Source organism: Adiantum capillus-veneris, chromosome 6 (assembly GCF_014529385.1).
Source record: "Adiantum capillus-veneris isolate H3 chromosome 6, ASM1452938v2, whole genome shotgun sequence".
Taxonomy (NCBI): domain Eukaryota; kingdom Viridiplantae; phylum Streptophyta; class Polypodiopsida; order Polypodiales; family Pteridaceae; genus Adiantum; species Adiantum capillus-veneris.
Genome location: NC_140936.1, coordinates 1,604,338 through 1,629,158, shown reverse-complemented (window position 1 = coordinate 1,629,158; position 24,821 = coordinate 1,604,338). Strand labels below are relative to the sequence as shown.

At 37.6% G+C, this 24,821-nt stretch overlaps 1 protein-coding gene and 1 pseudogene across 1 annotated transcript; both read left to right on the top strand.

Annotated features, from left to right (window-relative positions):
• Positions 1-18,891: 18,891 nt before the first annotated feature.
• LOC147455053 (uncharacterized) lies at positions 18,892-19,687 on the top strand (annotated as a pseudogene).
• Positions 19,688-23,404: 3,717 nt separating this feature from the next.
• LOC147455052 (uncharacterized) lies at positions 23,405-23,728 on the top strand. The gene has a single exon (XM_086515189.1). It carries the CDS (start codon positions 23,405-23,407, stop codon positions 23,726-23,728), a length of 324 nt encoding a protein of 107 aa, XP_086371315.1.
• The last annotated feature ends 1,093 nt before the right edge of the window (positions 23,729-24,821 follow it).

The following is a 24,821-nucleotide window of genomic DNA, read 5'->3' as shown; positions in this document are numbered from 1 at the left end:
GACACTGGTAAAATAGGGATATCTCCTCACATTTTATGTGTGACAACATCCAGTTATAATGTATCCCTAACCGTACAGACTATGCAAGGCACTTGTGGCTTTGGCTCTCACATTTGAGCCGTCTCTTTTGCCAAGGGCTTACCACTCTGCATGCAAGGCATGCTAGCCAGGTGAAATGAATTCCACCACATTTTTGTTTATGCTTACGCTATAACACCACACTCTGTCAAGGACAATATGCATTATGGATTGTTTCACATGATTTTGATTTATGTTTCTTTGGTTGTTGTTAATGCACAACACCACTAAAAGGAACCTAAGACTCAGAATTGATTCACAAGCAAAGTTCCCTATTCAAGTCATCCTCGTATAGTCATGACCCCATACAAGGTAGATGGGTCAAGATTTGACTTGTAATTTCTGTTACCTCTCTCGATAAGATCATCATACAGGCAAATTGTTGAATACTTATAGGATAAGCTGCAAGCTAGGCATAAGATGCGTAAGAGCACGCAGATTGGGTACACACTCCATCACCTTAAGGAAATTTCCTTGGCCCAACATGCTCTCCTTCTCTCTCTTTCTTCTTTCTCTCGAAGAATAATGAAAACTTTCTAAGAAGATTTTGATACATGTTTTGCTTGTGAGTCAGCCTGAGCCAAGGTGCAATAAATTTCAGCTAGAAAGTGGCCAAGACGCCACCCAAGTTAGTCTTCATCAGCTCGTCGATTGAACACTAATTTGTTACTGGCATAAGAGCTATGATCCACAAAGGCTAAGAGCCATTATCAGACCTAGGGTAAGACCCACATGTTGGTATTTCCTGGGTGATTATTCTCCAGCTTGAACATATCTACCCAGTGGAGTCCCTATCGATGTCAATGGCCAAGCAAGAGTCTTTCCATTACAGATGTTTTGGGTGTTCTGTTAGCACTACATGTTTTTTAGTGCCAAAATTGAGTTGAGTTTTTGATACTCTTAAACTCACATCAGTTGATCTATACCATGCAGTCTAGAGGCAACAAACAGTTGAGACAACATGGCTGTTCATAAGAGCTAGGCATCCCACTTGTGTGGATCTCTTGCTCTCTCTATAGCACTATGATTATCTTTGGAAGCACATTTTGGGGTGATACCCAGTGGGTGATTACTAAATCACCCCATAGGCATCGGGGATCATAGTTTGATCTATCCCAGTTATACTTTCAAGGAAAGATGTCCGCAATCTCTCAAGGAAAGACGTCCGCAATCTACCACGGGGTAGTGAAAAAATTCAACTTTTCAAGTTGATTCCAATCGTTTTGTACACGGTCGACTATGTTGGTTACCGTTACCTGATAGTTAAGCAATTTCTATAAAGGGTCTTACCAAGGGGTTTGACTACCTAGATTCTAACCAAAGGGTTTGGATTGCGAAGGCAACACTTAGGGTTCCCAGTGCTATGTTGCTTGTTTTTTTCACTAATTTTTCCATTAGTGTAACTACACCTTCACAGGTGGAAGATGTGCTCTTGTGCATTTGAATAGGGGTAAGTGAACATTAAGTTCAATCCCTAGGTACACATTTATTGATTTTGTGTTATCCGATTTTTTTAGTATGCTTTGCTTGGTCTTTTCAAGTCATCTAAATATGATTGAATGTTTCAGAGACATGTCAAGGGCATGTCAGAACAAAGTATTTTGGACTGTAGTGTCAAACATACATTTTTGGTAGCTCCTTGCACATTTGTAGCCTCTCCTTTTCATACCTTGGATGAGGACACGTCAACCCATCTATGCTCTTGGGTTTGATTGGGTTTTAGCTTAGCTTCATAGGCCTTCAAAATTGTATGTAAGGGTTCAAAGACTTTGTCCACCAAGACTGAACCTCCCAAGTTAGTCTTCGACTCTTTAGGTCCCTTTGCGTTTTTCTTGCTTTCTTGCTCTTGTTTAAGACGTTCTTTTGTTTGATTTAGTTATGTTTTTAAAGATGCTTTCTATTGCAACCTTTTTACTTTCATTTTGTCTTGTTTGGCTTTCCATGTTTTTCTTCCTGTTCTCACTGATAAGTTTTCGATTTTTGTTTGGGGTGGCAATGTGGCTTCCTCCCCAACGATTTTTTTTTTGGAAGCTTCTTGAGCTTGAGCTCGAGTCATTACCTTTAAAGGAATTCCGGATTCTACCTTGGATCCGCTTGAAGAAGGCATCACGTCTACAACATTTATTGTTGCTTTCCCCTTGTAGTTTGGATTCTTTGCACACTGTTGGAGTAGATGGTCTCTCTCACATCCGTCACACAGAATCCAAATAATCCTATTTGTGGACCCTTTTTTGGACAACCTCATGCCCAATCATCACCTTCACATTCATAGCATGGACCGTTCTTACTTAGATCTCTACTTACTTTCAACCAATAACAATGCCAGAGCACATATCTGAGAGGATTCCATCGAGATTCTCTTCAAGACGAGAGGAGAGCACAAGAGACGTCTTTCCACGAGACCACAAATTGGTTAGATTGGTGACTGAAGCACAACGATTAAGACCATATCAGATGGCCCAATGTGTCAAAACAAAAGTATGATGGGTTAGGGGATCCATATGCTCATGTCTCACTCTTCAAACAAGTTTTGAGAGCTGAACAAATTTCTCAATGTGAGGAATTTGGGTTGACATTGGAAGGAACAGCCTTGACTTGGTTCCAGCCATTGATTAGAGATTATTTTCCCAACATAGCACAACTCTTTCAATAATTCACAGAAGAATTCTCAAAAAGGGAAATCAAACACAACACAGTGTCCCAGATCTACTCTTTCAAACAAAACAAAAAATGAAAGAGTGAAGGAAGCTCTGCTTCGCTTCAAACAATACATAGCCTTAGATTTCCTATGAGAGAGTTACAGCAAGATGAGAGATTATTAGTTCTCTTCATAAAGGGCTTGGTGAACAAAACTCTCAAAAAGGACCTACATTTGAAAGGATACACGACATTTGAGCAAGTCATGAGAGAAGCTCTATATCTAGTTGACAATTATAAGGCCTACCAGAGAGGTGACTGAAGATACAGACAACGCAACTAGTAGTGCCTCATCTCCGAAGAGCAAATCAACAACAAAGAGAGATGTTCAAACTCCTTGTGAATCAATCATTGATCAAGTAGTCGAGGGAGTGATTAGAAGAATAAACCAAGGCTACAAACAAAACCTGAATGTATGACGACCTCAATTGAGGAGATGTAATACTTGTGGAGGGGATCACCCCACTCCATGGTGTATCAGCCAAAGACACAACGTGTGCTAGGGCAAAAAACACCTCTTTTGAATGATGGTAGTGTAATAGTCAACTACATTCAGCCAACACGTGTGCCACAAGCTGTGAAAAACTAGTACTCCATGGATGCAACTACGCTCATGTTCATAGCCAATCAGGAGTATGGTTCAAAGAACATGTCTCTGAGTGGACTAGAAAACCCTGGTGGTGGATGATTTGTCATGGTCAAGGCTCACTCAAAACTCTCAAGATAGTCCTTGATAAGCCAAAGTTTCTTAATGCAACTTATCCCTTTTTGTCCCTGGTCAGGTCTCTCAAAAGTCAAGAATTTGTGACTCTTTGGTCTCTAGACACTGGTCTTGGAGTACCTTAAAAGTTCAAATTTAGGAAACCTAGAAAAATTCAGCTGTACAAGTTTGATGTGTCCTATTGCCCGCAAGCTTTCTTCTTGGCTATACTTGACTCAATTTGGAGTTGTGTATCAAAAGTTAGAGCAATTTTGGTGAACTGCACTTGAAACAATATTCAACACAGTTTCAAGACTAGAACACAAGAACTATGGCTTGTATCTTGGTCTCTAGAAGGTAATTTTAGCTCAAACTTGAGATTTGGGATGTCCTCAAGTATGTCTACAAGATCACCAAGTTAGATACCCCCACTATGGTGAGGTACATGGATCGCGATCCATGTTCCCTTGTCAAATGTTTTTCTCCAAATTTTGATAGTATGTATACAAGGTCATATGCATGCTCTGCACCAATTTTCATAGAATTCTGAGGTTGAGGTACATGGATCACGCTCCATGTTCAACCACTTTTAGACTTGATCTCTTGGCAACTTGTTCTCGACTATGTCCACAAGCTAAATCTCATTTTTTTTTGGATTTGGATTTGTTTTGACAAGTCAAATGGCCAATACTAGGTCTGCTCTTCGATTTTTAGTCAGTCACCTATTTTGCTCCCTTTTGACCCAAATTTGATGGTTTTTTTCCAAACTTGGACTTGGGAATATGTTTCCTTATCTTCACACTAATGATCTAAAAGGTTTTACTAGGGATACGTGGATCGCGATCCATGTTTGGAGGCCAAACTGACTTTTCTTGGTACCATCATAATTAGCATGATTAGTAGGTCCTATGGTATCAATTTTTTTGAAAATGGACCGTTGGATTGAAAATTAGGTCAATTTTGACACTTTGTGAGAGTACTTGGTTGTTCTAGGCTTTTGGTCTAGTTTTTTGGTATCCAAATTAAGTTTTGAAAAGACCACTAGACTCCCTGTGATGTGCTCTAGCTATGGTGCAAGTTTAGTATCAGTTTGTGACAGAGGACATGGATCGCGATCCATGTACCCTTGTGTTAGATGGTGATGAATCTTTTCACACAGCTTGTCCTTAGTCTCTTGATCCCTGCTATATGGTTTTTATGTGATTTGGATCACTTTAGGTTAGGTCAAGCAAAAGTGAATTCATAGGCCTATTTTAGGGTTTTCACCTTGAACACTTTTGATGAGTTTTTTGGACCTTTTTTGACAAAACTCCTTTGGAGACTTTTTCTCACAATGGTCTATGCCACATGAAAGTTTTTGTCCAAAAATTCCTCAAGGGTATATGGATCACGATCCATGTTCCACCACTTTTGGATCTAAAATTTTGGTGTGCTGATAGTCTATGATGTTTGTAGCCTGTTCATCAAGAAATTTTTGAATTTGGATAATTTTTGCCCAACCAAAAAAAAGTAAACTCTACAGTATGCAGTGACAATTTTAACAATGAATGGTTTTTGGCTCTTTTGACCACTTTTTACAACTTTTTTATGTATGGTTCTTTTGGAAAAGTTGTTTGTCTATGTCTTGGCTACCTATTGCTTAAATCTTAGCCAAAACTTTTGATGAGGTGCATGGATCGTGATCCATGTTCCATCACATTTGTACACCAATTTGGCTTGATGATTACCTGCAGTTTCAGTAGTCTACTCCACCTGAGTTTTTTTGTCTGCCTTGTGATTTTTGAGTGTTTATTGTGTTTGGCTATTTTGACCAACTTTTTCCGCATTTTTGACGTTGTGCTTTTTGGCAAAGTTGTTCCACTAGTTATCAAGGATGTACTTGTCAAATATCAGTCCCAAATATCAAAAGGTACATGTATTGCAGCAATCCATGTTTGACATCATTTTTTCATGAATTTTGTTTTGCTGGTTCTCTATTCCCTTTAGAAGCCAAATCTCACCCCTTTTTGAATTTGAATCCCAAAAAGTTGAAAAATCCCAAATTTTGTGTCTGAAATGTCTGTTTTGCTGTTTTTGCCCTTTCAAAAAATTCTTATGTGATTTTTGAGTTTTTCTTTTAGGCAAACTTGATCAGAGCAATATTCCAATGATATATAGTGTCACTGATTATTTTTTTGCAAAATTGGTCTCTGGGGTACATGGATCGCGATCTATGTTCCTCCACAGAATCTGGCCAAACTTTCCAGATTTCTTTTAGAGATGATGTTGATACCTTTGATTCACAAAATTTTGAATTTGGATCACTTTTGAGGTCTCTACCTTCAAACTTTCAGAATTTCAGAGTTTACGATCATTTCAGCCAAAATATGGTTTTCACCATTTTTTCCCTCAATCATTTAGCCCAAATTTGATGGTGGTAGTTTCTACTTACCCTACTCCTAAGTACTGAAATGAAACATGAAAAAAAACAAACAAAACGGTAGAAAATAAAGTTTTAAAAAAAACGATACAACACTCTGAAAGCATAGAGAAAATCGAAGAATAAAATGCTTTTGTCTATTTCACTCACAACCCTCTTTACTTCTCAATAATAGATCTAGCAAGTTCTCGACTTCTAAACTCTACCAAGCACTAAACCCCATTTCTAGCTCCTTCTTTGCTAAGGTGAAAATTGAATGGAGAGACAAATCTTCAAAGAAGAATGCTTTAATATGCACTAGGTCACTCACCATCTAAGGTTCATATCCCCGGCAACAACACCAATGTGAGCGGGTCGCCGCGACGACGGACGTCTATAGCATAGCGATCTGGCACTAATAGAATGTCAATACTCAGGAAAATGACTTGGATTGGACATAGAGACTCTTTGAGATTGTCAATCTCAAGAAGTGAACCTAACAAGCTAACGCAACAATTCTACAAGCAAACCAACTCTCAATGATCATAGAAATTTGCCTATGTCCTTTGAGGTTTAGGACACCTAGGGGCACTATTCTACCAACTCTAGTTGCAATCAAACAAGGTACCAAAATCACGATCCATCATGAAAAAGGTCCTAAAATTTGCAACAAATCAGTCCAAAAAGGTCACCCTATGGTCTAAGAACACTCTCCTATGGTCAAAATGACTAAAAACAGTGATTTAAGCACTCAAATCTGATAATTAGGCTCACTAACGCGTAGTTGCAAACCTCAACAAAACTGACCATGCTTACAATTGAATGAAAGAGCAAAGGGAGAGAGAAACACAATGCAAGTTTCAAAACTGAAATTTGATTATCCATTCATAAGTTGCGATGGTTACAAGTTGGAGCAGCTTCGTAGCTTGAGCATACATTTTCAGAGCTCCCTTCTTCTCTAGAGATAAGCTTCCTTTCACATTAAAGTTATTGACCTTTATACCTAGGGCATTCTAAATGGCCAGTGGCCGGCTCACATGGACCTTTACAATTATCATGCCATCATTACAACATAGGGAATCGACTGCTACTTTGGAATTAGGATTTACAAAGAGTATCACTACACTAGCTCTACAAAATAATTTACTGCAAATGTGGTGTCCGACTACGTGTCCAGTGAGGTGGGTGCCCGTTCGATCAATCGTCAAATAAGCATCAAGCTCACTCATAGTATCTACAAAAGAAAGTTGCTCACACAAACCCAAAACCTTTTCAGTAGGCTCTAGCAACCCACTCTCTTTCATGCCTATTTGTACACTATGTACATATTGTCTCTCACATCTCTTCAATCTTCAAGTTTTGTAAAACATACTATTCCATTCCTTGTTACCAAGGAGCCCGTTGAGAGAGTTTCACTTCTTTTTGGATCAGAAGAGACCCTTTTTCTTTTTGTACCACTGCAATTCCGCTTTACAATGGTACTTGCCCAAAACCCATTATTTCTCTATGATCATGAAAATCTTTGCTCACCTCTGGTAGAGGATGATCTCTGAGGTTGTCATGATTCTTTCATGGTTTACACAAATTGTGAGAAATTGAACAACACGTTTACCATTTTTGCTTCATATCCTGGCATAAGCTAAACCATCATCCATTACCTTTGTTTCCATTCAAACTCCCACAATGTAGGGTTGTCCAACATAAGATGATATGAAGATGTATCCTGTACAAAGAAGTTTTGGTCAATTTTTGCATCACCTATTGTCACCTTCACACCTGGACATGTTGCATACAATTCGCCGGATGAATTGTTTGCCACTTTCACCATCCAACCATGATTTGTGTCCATCGGCCATTTATACTTGTTGTAGAGACTCTTTGACATTATGTTTATTTCTGAACCATGGTCAATCAAGGCAACAAATGAATCTTCAAGATCATCTACCTTCTGTTGTAGCTCTTGCCCACCAATGAATTCATGTATAGTAGATCTTAGGAATAGCTTCAACTTCTTCATCATCATTTGGGAAATGCACTTGCTTCACTCTCCCACTAGATTGGTAGCATTCTACCACACATCCATCATCCTCCTTATCTCCCAACTGCATCCCTTGTGTCTTCAAGGTTTCACCTTCAACCCGTGGGACGAGAAACCTCAGCAAGAGTATGCCTCTTTCTCTTGATGATATCAATGATCTCCTCATGGAATTCACGCTTTGCAATGCCAAGGACTTCTACCAAAGTAAACGCAATCTTGCTATTCAAAATCCTATCCTCCAAGACTTTCTTTAAATCTGTAGCAACCTCAATATTAAATTGTAGTTTATGAGTTGGGCCTTTTGGCTTACCTTTTGTTGGCTCTTTCTTCTTTTTTATTGTAGACTCATCCTTGAGTACTTCAAGTGGAGATGCTCCTTGTTTCGGGGGTGTTTGGGAAGGCATTGAGTCGCTTCTTTTCCCACTTCTAGAAGCTCTTTTTGATGGTCCTTCATCAGCATTCTCACGTTTGCACTTCTCTTCTACAATAGCCTCATTTTTTTGGCATTTTGTAATGTAGGCATGCACTAACAACAAGTCCACTAGATCATTCCATCCCATTTCTAGGTGTATGCAATCACGTTTTTTAATGTAGGATCTCCTTTGTAAGCTTTCCTTTCCTACAAAGTTCCACAACATTGGGGCACAACTTACCATAATCATTACTAATGAAATCCTTGGAGTGTTCGATATTTGCTCCATAAGTAGCAGCCTCAAATAAAGAGGTGGCATGGTTAGTTGCCATATCTTCAACTAAGGTTTGCATTCCCCCCTTCCCAAAGTTAGTTCTCAAGGGTATAATTGTCTCTCTTAAGTGGATTTTACCATCCTTAAAAAAGACAACATCTTTTGTCAAAGAATCACTAAAACTATCACAATCCCTTCTTACATGGTCTGTACTATCACACCAAATACATCTATTAATAAACCCTTCTTTGAGTTGTTGTCTCTGCCTAGGAAGTGCCCCTGATGGTTGGCCTTTTTCTTCAAGCTTTGCAAGCTTCACCTTCAAGTCACGCATGCCCTTCACAAGCTCATCTAGCATGGACTCATCAAAATTAGGAGCTATAAAAGTAGGCTTTACCATTTCGATAGAAGTTGAGGATGAAGAACTTGTAGTGTTTACTACCATCTTGTCCCTTCTTCTTTGTCGTTTGGCAAGCAGTGAGACAGCACCTTCAACCTCATTCCAGTCGGTCTTTAGTCCTTGCTCAACATCTTTATCTTCAAGAAGAAGTCCTTGCTCAACATATTTATCTTCAAGAAGAAGCTCCAGATTTTCTTGAAACTTTATACCTACAGCTTGTAAGAAAATATATGTTTTCTCTGCATCTAGTGTGGCCTTTTGTGTCCTAGTGAGTTGTGCATAGCGCCACTCAAATTCCCTTAGTAGCTCTGTTAGTGATAGTCCTTGCTTTGGCTTGACTACCCATTCTAAGAATGTCCTTTTGGTCACTCTCTCAGAGTCCTCCATGAAAAATTCCTCCTTTAAAGCTACTTTGAGTTCTTCCCAGTTTCTCCCATGCCCATCTTTTATTGCCCTAACATGTTCTCTAATTTCTAGAGTAACAACTAGCTCAAAGCTTTGAATCATCTCACCTTCTGACACACGATGCAGCTCCATCTCCTTTACATATTCGCGTAAGTACTTGGTTACATCTTTGCCATTGAACTAATCCATTCTATTGACGATCGCTTGTATAGCTTTGGTTGCTGAAATCTCCGTTCTTTCAGTGGCATGTTGTTGTTGCATAAACATTGTAAATTCTTGAAACATTTGCATTGTTGGTGGGTCAGAATGCATACCATGTTGCTCCGCATGATCACCCATGGTTACCCACAAACTCTAACCCTAGCAGATTCGTGATCGGGTTTGCGATCTTGCCACGCAAGCACCAGACTTTTGGCTGTGAGAGTTTGTGAGAGAAATCCAAAAAACTATATGAAGGAGTTATACCATAGATGCCATGAATTCTAGGGTTTGGAAGGAAGTGCAATCAAAGAAGCCCTAGTCTTTCTCTCTTTCACTCACACACACAAAGAAAGAACACAAAAGAGCATATCAAAATAAAACATCAAGGCTATGGTCGTATCGTATCATGGGTAATATGAAAGGGTTAATAAATGAGTTAATGGAGTTCAATCTTTGCCGACCAAACATGCTACGAATTGTTCTTTGGAATTGTAATTTTGTGTTATAATAATATATATGTTTTGTTTAGTGATTGGGATTAATTGTGTATCATATCCTCTTGGTTCATAGCAAGCTAACTACACTTATGTCAAAGAAAAGTTATAGTCTATAAAAAGGGTAGTATGATGGGATCCGATGAAACAAGTATTTCAGTGAGCCTTTTGGGGCCAAAGAGACACACTATACATTGTTGAATGTGTATTTTACAGCTAATCCATACGTTAATTGTAATAGATCGCACAAAGGGGAAGCGATAAAAATTCACATCATGTGGATTATTAATCTAGGATAACTTTAGTATGTGCAAAATGTAGATATGAGAGAAGTGAAGAGAACAAAATTTTCCCTCCCAAGCCCTATTCTTGCCTATAGGCAATAAGGATACTTTGGGGAGAGATGTACTTGTAGTGGGGAGAGATGTACCTGTGCACTGGAGACAAGTAGTAGAACACATGGAGGTATAGATTAGGCTTGGAGATAAACAAAAAAATCCAACAAAATAAAAAATAAAAAAACACCTTACTTATCAATCCCTTTGAGAGTATTTGCCAATTTGATGAAGATTGCAAGAGATAGAAAGAACACTTTGGCCTTGATTAACTAGAGTTGATCTTTACAAGGATGCTTTCAAGTTTAGCTAACTTCCTCAAAGGCAAGTGTAGGGCTAAAGCTTAATTTGGCATGAATCCTCTCACTCCCTCTTGAATTCTTTTCAAAGACAAAGAGGTCCGCTTTTATAGGTGAAGGGAACCCCCAAGGGTTACACAAGAAAGAGAAGAGCCAGTGCGAACAGGAATTGGGAAAGTTTGAAATGAGCTGTCCCTGCATGATGTGGACAGACTAGGGTCCACCATTTTGATCACATCTCCTCAATCGTGGCTTCAAATAAAGAAATAAAAATAGGAGCAAAAAATTCAGCTCATGAGCTATGACTCCCATCTTATATACTTTTTCCAATTCGGACTGAAATCTTGTGTAAAAAATTCACCAAAATAGGGTATCTTTCTGGCAGCAAAAGTCTTCTTGTAGTCCCCTTAGCTTAGACTCCCACTTGATTACAATGGACACCTCATGCAATATGAAAGCATGAAATTGACAAAGGTTTGTAAGCATCCTCTTAATAATGCATTAAAACTAGTATGGGGCAGTTAGCTAATGGTTGAGTGTGAAGTTGTTGTGTAGGGTTAGATTTAATGTGAAATGTATACATTTTTGCAATAGATTACATCTATAATGTTTTTTTTTTTAATAAATATTTCTAAAATCAACACTTTACATTTATTAGAAGTATTTTGGTTGTGTATCTTTAGGGCAGCTTTAGTACTAGAGAGAGAGAGAGAGAGTTGGAAAGAGATAACAACCCTTTAAATTATATAAGATCTCTTTTTTCTAGGTAATAATATTTATTAAAAGAAGAAGGATTTCCAGAAAAAATATTGTATCCATTTGGAGTAATGGATCTAAATTTCTTAATATAAAGTGTTTCTAAGTGATTTGCTTTGTCCTTTATTGTTGTTGAATCTATAATTTTGATCGTGAACTTTTTATTGAACGACTTGTATCTGCTAATGTCAGTTATCATCAATTTAGTAGGTTGTTTTTTATGTTGTAAAATTCTTCTTTTTAGATTAGTCGTTTGTCCAATATATATATATATATATATATATATATATTATACATTGTAATTTATAAATAAAAATCTTACTTTTATTTTTTGGAGTTGTTGATTTTTGGGGAGACTTTGTTTCTGTAAAAAAAAACAATTAGATTCTTTTAAAATGATTTTGTATAAACTTTTATGAGTTTAGTATAAATATATAAGGTATTTAAAATATATTTAAATTTTTTAACATATAGATTGTTATTTTAAAGTAAACAATGTATTCACATTTGGGTGGAGAGAGAGAGAGAGAGAGAGAGAGAGAGATGTGAGAATGCATTATTTGACTATGTTGATAATTTGTTTAAAATATTATTGAACCTGTTGGTATTTGAGTAAAATGTGAATTTTTGAAGTAATAATTGTACCTTGACTGGTGGATGGAATATCTATAGGTATTGAAGTTGATTGCAAAGATGATCTCCTTTATTAGCTATATCCATATCTATAAACAATGGTATGTAAATTTTTGTTTAGTTTAAAGAATATAATCATTTATAAAATAGAGAAGAAATTATGATTTTATACCATTGCTTTGATTCATAGTAATGAAGAAGTTACAAGTAGTGCCATATTGTCTTCGTGCAAATTCCATATCTAGTGATGCTGTAATGCTCTCCAAAGTGATTGGATCTTGTTTGTTTTTTACGTTGTATAGTTGATCATACTCTTTTAGAATGATTGAAGCTAGTCTATTATCAAGAGTTTTCAAAGAGTCTAATGGAATGTTGTAGCCAAAATGCAATAAGTTCATAGCATATGCTGAAATTCCATTCGTGTGTTTATCTAGTAAAGCTTGAGCTTCGTATCGCTCAAGCATTATATCTTCATTTGGTAAATCTTCTTTGAATATCTTAAGAATTCGTATTGTTAGACCTGCAAAGTAATTGTATTTGAATTAATTATATTTGAAATTATGAATAATAGAAGTAATTTTTTAAACCTAAGATGAATTATTTACCATCTGCAGGGAGTTCTTTTAGTAGTATGTGTTTTTTTCTATGTTTGAAACATATTGTCGGCTGCGTCCATATATTCTTTTAGCTCATCATAAGATCGCCAGCCATAAATATAATTTATTGGATCACGTCCCGAGATATTTGCATATTTAAGTTGTTTGATTCTTAAGAAGAAGTTTTCTGTATGCTGCCTTTTTTATTTTCGTTGCTCTTCTTGTTCTTTTTGTTGTAGGTCTATTGTGGCTTTTGCTTTAGCTTTGATAGAATTGAAGACCTAATATATTTTAACACAATTTATATATTTAAGGTTATAAATATTGAAGTATGTGATTAGAGATAAAATCTTACCTCCATATTGTTTAGCTTTCAATCTAAAAAATATAAAAATGAATTTATTAATAGTTTTTTATATCAATCTAGTAATAAATTATAGCACCTTAAGTTTGATATAAAATAATTAATCATACGTTATCTTTGTTTTAATCTTTGGAGTATACTTTTGTAAGTCAATAATCTTCATATATATAGAGGTTTATTACTTGTATTTAGAAATCGTCGATTGTTATTGAATTCAATATTTTTATGTTCTTTCGATTAGTCGATCGAGACAACATGACATATAATAGTCCAGGAGAAAAACATTTTTGAATTATTAACAATGACTTACCAAAGATAGTACATCCTTGGGATTTATGTCCAGTCATTGCATATGCTAGTGTTAGTGGAAAAGATGTTTTATGATACCATGTTCCATTGTATGTCTTTTTTTGATATTTAGATCTTCTAATAGTTACATTTTGTTGTGTATGATTTACACGTATTATAAGTTTTGTTATAATAGATGTTATATTGTTATATTTAATATCTATGACTGTCCCAAAAGTTCCATTAGCTATACCTATTGCTAGATCTATGTTTTGTGTAAACATTACTAATGCCCCTATTGCTACTTTGGATAGGGTATGAAATTCTGTATCATTTATCCAATGTTGTAGTTCTGGTATATGATGTGCTGTTGTAGAAATATCTATATTGAATATATTGGAATGGTTGAATATCTTTAATAATATGAGGTCATTATAGTATATGACATCTTTATTATGTGTGCATAATAGAGTTGTGTCTTTATCTATATATTGTTCTAAATCTTTCTCCTGTATAAATGTATCTTTTAAGTATTTATCTAATTGTGATTTAGATGGTTTACTTTGTCTGATTATATTTAAGAATTCAATGAAGTCCGGATCTGAACAATGACGGATTGAGGTATATAATGTGTGGTGTATAGCTAATTTTCAAAATGTAGAATTTGTTATTACACATTTTTGGCATATCAAGTCTTTATTTTTACAATTACATATTGCAGGCAATTGCGCTATATCTCCAAATAGAAGTAGTTTTTTAGTGTTAAATATTTTTAGCATAGATAAATTACAAGCTTCTGAACTTTGGAGTATAATTGTATGTAATATTTGTGATGTCATCATTGAGAATTCATCAATTATAATTACATCAGAAGATCTTATTTTAATTGAACAAATATCATTTGGTTCTAAATTAGAACGAAATAATTGATTTTTATTAGGTAAACAAAAAAAATAATGTGAAGTATGTGCTAATCGACTAAGTCTTGTAGCTGCTACTCCTGTGGTTGTTGTAAGGAGGACTCCTATGTTTTTGGTTATACATTGAAATGTGATATATTGAATTAGAAACGTTTTCCCAGATCCAGGTGTTCCATTTATTATATGTAACCCACCCGATTTTTCAAAAATTTTATTGTATATTAGTTTTTGCTCTTTAGTCAAAGTTGTATTTTCTATGTGTTTAAGCTCTTGTAGATTTATTATTGGATCATATTGATTCTCTACTACAGTTTTAATATTGGTCTATTTTTCTATAAAATCATTTGATGTTAAATGTTCTTCTAAATTATGTATGGGATTCATTTGAAGTATTTGATTTGTAATTTGTTGTCTAGATTCATCGATTAATAGATGTAATTGAGAATAATTTCCAACTAGATTCTCTATGTCTTGTTCATTCTTTATTATTTGTCGTATTTGACATTCTAAAAAGTAATAATTTTCTGTGTTGTTAATTGAAATTAATTCTTTTTCATTACGAAAATGTATATGTTTTAATAGAATACTAAAAAAAACACCTTCCATTTGATGGACATGGTGAAAATCGGTAAATCTTACTAATTGTTTATACTCTTCTATTTCATTTCCAAATAAATCATGCATTTTACATATCTTCTTTGTTGTATGCTTGAGTATTTTGTTAATTCTATAGTGACGAAAGTATGAATAAAATGTTAAGCTCTCCAATTCTAATGGTCTTGCTGTATATAGATCAATTGGATGTAGTATAGAGGTTAAAAATTTTTGTATATATTTTTGTCTTTTTTTAGGAGGTGAACAATCTATATAAGTTACCTTTTCTGATTTTTTTATAATTGGTATCTCTAAACACACCATGGCTGCTTCGGTTGCTGATAATGGTTTTGTTAATACATAAGAAGATATTAGTTTGAGTTTTGTATCATTAATATTATTTAATCCTAATGTTTTCGATGTTTCTAGATCGATATCTATTTTTCCTATAGGTTCTGATTTCAATGCATATTTTAGTAAGTAATATGATAATCCTGTATTGGTTACTTTTTGAATATTCATATGGGCTTGCTATAACAATAATACTCCTACATGATAAGGGACCACATTTCTGTGTTCTAATGTTGGTCTATAATAAAGCCATCGTTGAGTTTGTTCATGAATAATTGGCTTAGGATTACTTTGAATATCGTATGGAAATCCATATTTACATTTGATTTTTTTATTTTGTAATTCTATTTTACAAGATTCTCTACAATTATGTATTTGTTTTTTGATAACTAAGTTATGCAATTTATATTCAATTGATGTTGGATCAAATTTATTTATTGTATGTAAATAAGGTATATGGCTATCTATCTCTAAAGATATTCGATCGATATCGTTTGAATCTACCCATAGCATTATATGTGCATGTGGTGAACCTCTATTTTGTATCTCATATCGTATTAGATAGTGGTTGATGGTACCTAATAATCCATTAGGAATAAATATGTATTTGTTTAGAAATGTATGTAATCGTTTGTGAAAAATCATCATGCACTCGGCTGGACAATCTGTCCAATTGAGTTTTAAATCTATCTTTTGGATAATTTTTTCTAAATCTTCTATTTCTACCCATCTACTAGAGGATACTTCGTCATAAGTTAGGGTTAAGAAGAAGTTAGGTAAACCAAATGACTCTACCATGCATAATAAATCTTTTAAATTCTTACGATACCATGACGGAGAGCCTGGAATTGAATAAGAGATATTGTGTTTCATGATATAATGTATGGTATCTAGCTCAGATGCATGTGGATTTTTTAGTTTGAATTTATCTATATCTGATTGTAGCATTGTTAAATTTGCTATTATCAAAGCTTGATGTAGTTGGTACATCATCAATAAGTATGGCTTGTATAAAGTGAATATTGAGAAGAATGAGGCTATTCTCATTTTTAGATATGTATGAAATTTTAAAGCTCCATCATGAGCTCCATATCCTAATGGAAATAGAAATGGAAATAGGGCTTTCTCTATTGTAATATCTTCTAAATTAGATACTCCATCTAAACTTGCATATAAGTTAATTAATGATTTTTTTAAATTTAATCTTTCATACATAACCTCACCATGAGATAACTTACCTATTTTGTATTGTGATTTTAGTTGTGTGTTGTTTACTTGATCTAAGATACCTAGATAATTTGTATTGTATGCTACTATCATTAAGTCATAAGGAGAAGATGATGCATGTTTGTTTAGTAAAATAGTAATTGCATTAGAAGAAATTATAGGAATTGCTAAAGTTTTTTGTGGTTGTTCATATATAGTATATAATTTTTTTACTAATGGATTATTTTTTACTAAAAAGAGCAATAGTGTGTTTAATTCATGTGAGTTTTTTGTTAGAATATTTAATAAATCATTACTATTTTGATATGAAAATAGAGGATTATCTAATAATGATTTTTGTTCTATATTACCTGTGGCTATAGATGTTATCTTTTTAGTGATATTTAAAGAAATATCTAAAGTAGATAGCATTTATACTTCATGTACATTCATTGTTAGTATTTTTTTTATATAAGTCGGGTGATAAGTTACCCAATATTTTCCTCTAATGTTGTTTTGAAAACATTTGGAGCAGTTATAAATTTCTATATTGTCTTGTTTGTTATTTTGAAATGATGTTAGATATGGATTAGATAATTCATATCCTCGTAAATAGGTATTTGTTTTTTCTATATATTTTAAGTTTTGTTTTTCATACTTAAAAAATAAGTTTCCACAATTGGAACAATATTTATATGATTTGATCGAATTAGAACAAATATTTACCCATAAATCAAAATCTAAATTAAAAATGTTAAAAGTTGGAAGTAAGTTTGTTTTTCTACGTAAATGTCTTATAATCTTGGTATGCTTTGCTTTTTGTTTTAGTTTGGATGCTTTCGTCGTGGGTAATAGTTTATTTGTTTTCATCTTCAATTATGTTTTGTTTATTATTATTTTGTATATTTGGTGATCTTAAGATTTCATAATATTTATATTGATATGTATATTATTTGTATTGAGCTTAGACTAATATTCTAATTTGAAAAGAAAATCTTTTTTATCTTATTGTGGTTATCAAAATATTAATATTAAAATATGTTTTTATATGTGTGCTTAAAATATTCTTAAATATGACATACCTTGTGTTATAGTCAAATGTTAAGTTGCTTTGTAGATGTTGAAGAGCTTCTTGTAAACTAGCAAATGGTAAAACTTAAGAAGTTAGAATATAGAGTTATATATAATTTGATGCTAATTACCAAAGGAATGATAAGAGAACAATGCTTGACCAGCTTTGGTAAAGCTTTGATTGACACATGTGGCATGTGATATATTTTGACAGCACACAAGTTCTTGGTAAGCTTTATGTTTGCAATGCTATCTCTTGGACTCTACTTATCTCAAGGTATATGCAAGGCCAGGGTGCAAGCCCTAGTCTATTTTTTTTTAAAAAAAAAGCAAAGGAAAACATCTCTCCTAATCACTAATCCTTGCATTTGGAAGGAATGTGGCATCATACAAGAAATCAACCAAGGAAACAAGAAGTCGACCAAGGCAAAAGATTCAAGATCTGATGAAAAACAACATAATAATTGACAAAGCTTTGATTGACATGTATGCCAAATCATACCATAAGCTGATATATGGTGGAGTAACTTCAGAAATTGACACATTGCAAACTCATTGAACTTGGTCTAGATTCACTTTATGTTTTTCAATGCATTTCTGGGAATCAGCTTTGCGATTTGATCGGGTACACATCTCGAATTTGATGAACGACGGATCAGCTCATTCCTCTGATCCATGATGACAAACTCCTTCAACTACAAACAATTGGTTCACCTCCATCAAGATGCTTGTGAGGACACAAGCACGTTTTAAAAAAATGGGGAGTAGATGAAAGCGGGACCAGATAGTATTGTAAGATGGCCGGACACGTGATGTTTTCAGCCAAAAAGAATGTGCTTAGTGACTTACCTTTGGTACCTTGGCTCGACAAGGTGCAGCTATTTATTATCACGGTAATGCCAAAGCCGAATACAGATGTCTCGCTTGTGTTTTGGAGCAGAAGCTCATTCAAGGGGCAAGGGAGCTTATCCCGAGCTGCAAGGGTAGCATATGGACATGGGGACATTATCCCTATCAATCTATCACGGATTTTGGATACATGTGCAGATATCATGCAAGATGTACCCTCCACTCCTTCGTCACTGCCAACGTTGACACTTGATCCTCATATGCATGATGAAGAGGTCAGAATAGACACTTTTTTATGTTCTGCTGCTGCTACATTTTCTCACTCGGTGAGGCAGAATAGTTTCGCAGGCACAAAAACCAGACATTGCAGCCCTATCATGTATTCAAAGTTTGGTGAAACTTTGAGACACGTCGTGATTCCCCACCTCAAAGACATGATGTGGAACGCAGTACTCTTACGCCATTCTAGAGTCTAATGAAGCATTATTCTAAGTCAGCAATCAAGCGGTAGTCAACTTTGACTCTTACCCCCATGCTCCTCAGCTCCAAGCAGAAGACGACAAGAGACAGATTTTATTAGTGGAACTGGCCAAAGCTCAGTATGAGAAATGAAGGAAGTGGGGGGGAGTGTCAGGTGGGTACTGTTGACTTCTACTCATCGAATGAATGGGAGAAGCAAGTAAGTGCAGGGCAAAGCGATCTACGATTTGGGAGTTGCTTTGCGCCCGAAACAGGAGCCATGGGAATGCATATGCCTAGGAAGGTGTTGGATGATGGAACTGAGAAAGAGGTCCAAGAGTTGCTTGATGAAGCGGAACAACTCGGCTTGGCCGGTTGGCATCGAAGGCAGGAAGGGATGTTGGAGGTGCCTCGTGGGGCAGGGCACCATCTTTAAGTTATGCTACAGGTACGGCCTCCTTGGAGGAGGTTCTCAGTGAGAGCCCAAGGTAATCAGAACGAGTATGGATAGAGGTGGCCAGCGGCCAGCAGTTGCGAGGAGAACCATCTGAACCTGACCGAAATCAGGATGAGAGTAAGTTGAGAAGGCAGGCTGTGGTATTGAAGAGGGAGCCAGGGATTTTACGCAGGCAAATCCAGGGAAGGCATGACAAGTGTATGAAGATGTGGGGAATGTCGGTTATGAGACCACCAGGTCTGTCCTATGGAAACATGGCGGGCGCGAGCCCTTCGACGAAAAGATGCACGGTGATTGGATCACGGCTGTGGTTATGGAGATTCAAAGGGGAATGTATTCAGAGTTCTCGTATGGGTTATTCGCTGGGCTGAGGTGGACCCTCCGGGATTGGTCGCCATTAGGATGCAGTTGAGCAAGAGGGGTGCAAGTCCTGTTATGGACGCACATGTATGGGGCTGAGGATGGCATGTATGGCCAGTTCTCGGCTATGATACCCTCGACGAGGTACCCATTGGTGGGAGATGCCCGAAGCTTAGTTATGGGCTGCTGGAGCTCCCAGTCCTGGCTTGGCTGGCCAGATATGATGCAATCAGAGGGCTGGATGTCCCTAACCCCTTAAGATGGCTCTCGAAGTTATATCCCTCATAGTTATATCGCCATTACACTAATGTGCCTACATCCAAACACAGTACAAGGATAGGTATTGTGGTGTTCTATAATGCAGCTCTGGTGTAAATATAAGCTCCGAGTCAGTCTTGGGCGGCTTCCTTCTGTCTATGATCAAAGACTGTCCAGATTCAAGAGTCTGTGTGCAACCAAGAGACTTCTTAGAAAAACATTGAGCAGCGAGGAGCTTCATCCCTTGATGACCACACAAACCAAAGGTGCCCATGACAGTGAAGCAGGTCACCATGGATTGTTGGTCCATTGATTCTACTGAAGGGTGCACTTGTAAGCAAACCTGGTCATAGGGCTAATTACCAACATTGATAATAAATGGGCCAAGGAAACATGAGAGATGGTTGGATGAAGGAGATCGCAGGGACGCCCTGTCGATGGGCAAATCCTTGTCCACTTTTCCACTTTCACGCTTTCATTAGATAGAGTTCCAGTGTAAGCCTCACTACTGTATACAATGTCATCTGTCTTAGCAAACACACAAAAAGTATCCAGAATAGGCCAATATCCCTGAGCATGGCACATGCATTTTGCAATGTCTCCTCGCTCCATTCCTTGTTTTGCAAAATGCTTCAGTTTTCTTAGCACTGATAGGCTTAGGCCCCACACCAGCAAAACTAATGAGCTTTCCTTTACAACTACGTTCCCATCTTTCTCACTAAATAAGACCTTCCTGCCTGCATTTACAAGAGCAATGCCATCATTTCTTCTATGTGCTTGCTTGAACTCCTTTACATACTCAAACTTAGTGTCCATGGCAGAAACACAGAGTATAGTAATTCTTCCTTCTCCATTTCAACCTTCCTATAAGCCACAAAGAAACCTACAGCCTTTATTTCTCTAATTGATTCCTTGGTATCCATCACCTTGAACACCGACTTGCTTGCAATCCACAGTGGATTCAAATCTGAGATTGGGCTCATTGTACATATGTTTCCACCACTGCTGATACATTTCTTATCTGGGCACCAGCAAACCATCTGAGCCGTTCAATGAAAGCAGCACAAGCTGACGTTTTGGCCACCAGCAAACCATCTGATTTGTTCAATGAAAGCACCACAAGCTGACGTTTCATGGGCTCCTCTTTCCCTCAACAACTGCCGCATCAACAAGCTGATGTTTTGGGCACTAGCAAACCATCTAAGCTGTTCAATGAAAGCAGCACAAGCTGATGTTTTATGGGATCCTCTCTCTCTCAAGCACTGCCGCATCACTTCTAAGAGCCTCGAGAGAGTCACAGATGCACCAACCTCTACACCATCATCGCTCATACTTATACTATTCAACTCAACCACATGCGTGGTGGAGATGAGTACAGGATAAGAGACCTTTTGAAGCGAGTCTTGATGCCAAACTACTCTCTCTATGCAGCCCAACCCACAACTCCACCCCGACTCAAGCTGCACTACCCATTTCCCAACAACCCCGGATGTATGGTGCCCGGGTCACCTGCTCAAATACCTATACCCAAATCAGCCCCAAGCTGGGCTGAAATTGGAAAGTGAGGAAAGCCTCTCAAGGGCTGATGCAAAAGGCTCCAAATTGGGACTGAATTGAGGATAAAACACCAAGAAGAAAGCTACAAATTTTGGTCAGCAAAGAGCCCGAAATTAGGGATGATTTGATTAGACAAAGGGAGCCTGGAAGGGCTCGATGAAAAGGGCCCAAGCGGAGGGCTGAAGCTGATGGTGGAAAGGGTTAGTTGTAGCCTAAACCTATGTATCCAAGCCTCAAGGAGGCAATGCAAACCAACCCCAGATGGGGAATATACCTGAACAACAGAGACCACATCCCCTCACTCAGGCCGGAATCAAACTTCTGTATCCCTTTGATCCCTTTGGCTTGTTGAGCTTACACCAAAATATATTGAAGGCATGCTATCAAGACCTCCACTCCCGACAAAGACTGAAGAATAGACTAGGTTGAATCAGCCTATCTTCTGGCTTAACCGGATTGAGCTTTGTGTAAGAGCGAAATCGCTGATGCGGAGACTTTTTATCTAGCATTCTGGTCTGAGCATAAAAACTCCTATGCAGACAAAAGCTTCTCGAATTTCAAAGCTTCCACTTTATTTTATCTGCATAGGCTGATAAGAAAAAGGACCAAGTGTTATCGATCCCTTGAGAATGACGGAGGAGAAGTAATGCCTTCTTCAAGATGAAGCCATTGCAAAGTAAAGAACATCCCCAACATTGGGAACGCAACCATCCACTTCAGCAGTCGATAGTAATGCATGTGAAACGTAAGCGAAAACTCGCCGTTGAAATAAAAGCCGTTCTTATCTACCATTTCTAGGATTACTGTGCCAGAAGACCGCAGTGAGACACATTGCAATTTGAATTGATGCCTTCCAGGTTGTTCAATCAACCGATCTCTGTAATGCATTTCGGACCCATGTAATTATGGGTCACCCACTACTGAAAATGACTCTTCGCAATCAAAAAATGACTGCTGCCGCTGCAATGAATGAGCTACAACCTGTCGCCTGCTGCTCTACACACGTGTAGACCTGAAACTCACAAGCTGTTGCATGTGCATTTCAAAAACTAACCTGCAACTGCTGTTCTTGCTGCAAGCTGCCTACAAATGATGCAGACAAGAAAAAATTGACGACCTGACCTAAAATGCATTGCCTCGATGTGCGTGGAGTTGCTCACGAACAGTTTGCTGCTATCACGACCAGTTTACGTGCCCTCTGCAGAGGAGTTGAGGCCAAAAAGAAATGCTGCATTGAGTATATGCAAGATCTTGAACACAATTTGTAGTCTGTAGTAACTTTGCAAGCAAAAGAGTATAAAGATAGGCATTAGACAAAGGAACCTTAATGAGGCACTAAGTATATGCAAGATCTTGAACCTGATTTGTAGTCTGTGCCAGTTGACAGAAAGCAACTTTGCAAGCAAAAGAGTATAAAGACAGGCATCATATAGAGGAACCCTAATGAGGCTGCTCCTCCAATCCCTCTGCTTGCAACACTAGCTCTACAAAGTTTCAGTGTTGATTTCTTTGCAACAGAAGGAAATTCAACTTTGGATTTGGGTGGAGATAAGAAGATTAGTATATTGTGCCACATTGTAAACACTACATGTTCCAGCCCATTGATCTCCTACGAGAAACCTATGATCATGAGGATCTCATAACGCGTGTCACGTCCCTAAAGAACCTTCTTGCTGTTGTACTCACAGAACAGCAGCCCACACCTCTTACTACTTGCTGCCCTACCCTGCTCCTGGCGGCCTTTCATGACAACCCAAGCCTCAGTAGTTGGCCTTATTGTTGAGATGTTGATTGCCCACATACTCCAGGAGGACATCTTGCATAGCGGCACAACCTCCTCATCGGTGGCGAACACTCCATGTGCCCAATAAGTGCAATGTTTTTCTGGATGACAAAAACGGAGGCCCTTCCGCAAAACCGAAGGCATATAAAGAAGCGGAAGAAAAGAGGAGGAATGGAGGAACAATATTTGGCCGAGAAATTGAATGCGATGTTCCCGACCGAAGGGATTATTCTTGATGACAGTGGTAATACAGATGTGGATACTTGTAGTAACTCTTATGCTTCCCGGGATGAGGAATTGATGGCTTTCAAGCCGAATGTGCTGGATGAAGATTGCTCGAATGAGAGCCATATTGATGAGTGTCCGACTGGCCCTGTTCCCCCTCTTTACGATTGTGCTTGGGGAGTGCAAGAATGCATGGGGATGTTGAATTCAGAAAAGGCTGACATGCATCGTGTAGTGGAATTGAATGAGGAAGTCTTAGAGGAGCGTTAGGTGGGCCCTGACGACTCCCACCCCTCACATGATTGGGGAACACAAGTGTATGCACATATGTATGGATCGAAAACCAAGTACTGGCTGGTGCCTGGTGCAGAAACAACAGGTGTGCTGGAACTGTGGGAAGATATGACTGAGCAGGATGTAAGACCAGAGATGGTGGATGCGCTTTTAGGCCGTGAGACAGGGTCGTTCTCCTTGGAAGAGGGGATGCTCCTAGAGTCCGCTGAAAGACTTGAAACCTTGTTAACCAGGTGTGAGACCAGATGCAAGAGAAGAAGTGGGGATCTGGGTCAAGTTACCTGATCCTAATCGAAGCAAGAAAGAGCATTTGGAACCACTAGGCAAGATGCCAAACGATTATGGTACTTGGATTGAGCATGAGGCTAAGCCCTGTTCAGCCCTAGAGTTGAGGAAGGAATAGCAGAGGAACCACAAATTTTTTTTGTACTACATGGAGGGTTACGAGATCAAACAACTGATGGTCGTTAAAGGGGGTTATACATGTCGGAAGAGGCAGTTCGGGCGATGTATTGCAAAGGGGAGCTGTTTGGTGCGGACCCATCGAGTCAAGTGACGCTTGTTTCGGGAAACATTGGGAGTTCAGTTCCAGGTAAAGCACGACCAGATAGAGTATGTGTGGGATTGACAAACACGATATTGAGGGGCATCGATGCAAGTGGTCACGAATGGAGTCAAGATAGCGGAGTATATCTGGCAATGTGGCTAGTCAAGTAGGTGTATTGAGGTTCATGGAATATTCCGAGATCAGGGTCTTGCGAAGATCTGTTTTGTGTAGTTGGTGCAAATGCAACAAGTGCTGGGATGCACCTATGTAACCAGCAACAGCTGGTCCTTAGTGGAGATACACATAAGTAGCTCGGGGTTAGCCTTTCGGGGAGGTCGTACTTTTCAGTGGGCAACTAAAATATTATGCAAAGATGTGGGGTTATGTGGTTTCTAGGATATAGAGCCCAGAGGCTCGAGAAGCCTTGTGCCATCGCAATGGAACCAAGTGTGTTGTGGAAGCATGCTTAAGGATGAAGCCGAGATGTGTGGTGCAGGAGAATGGAGGTTGCAGACCTGCATT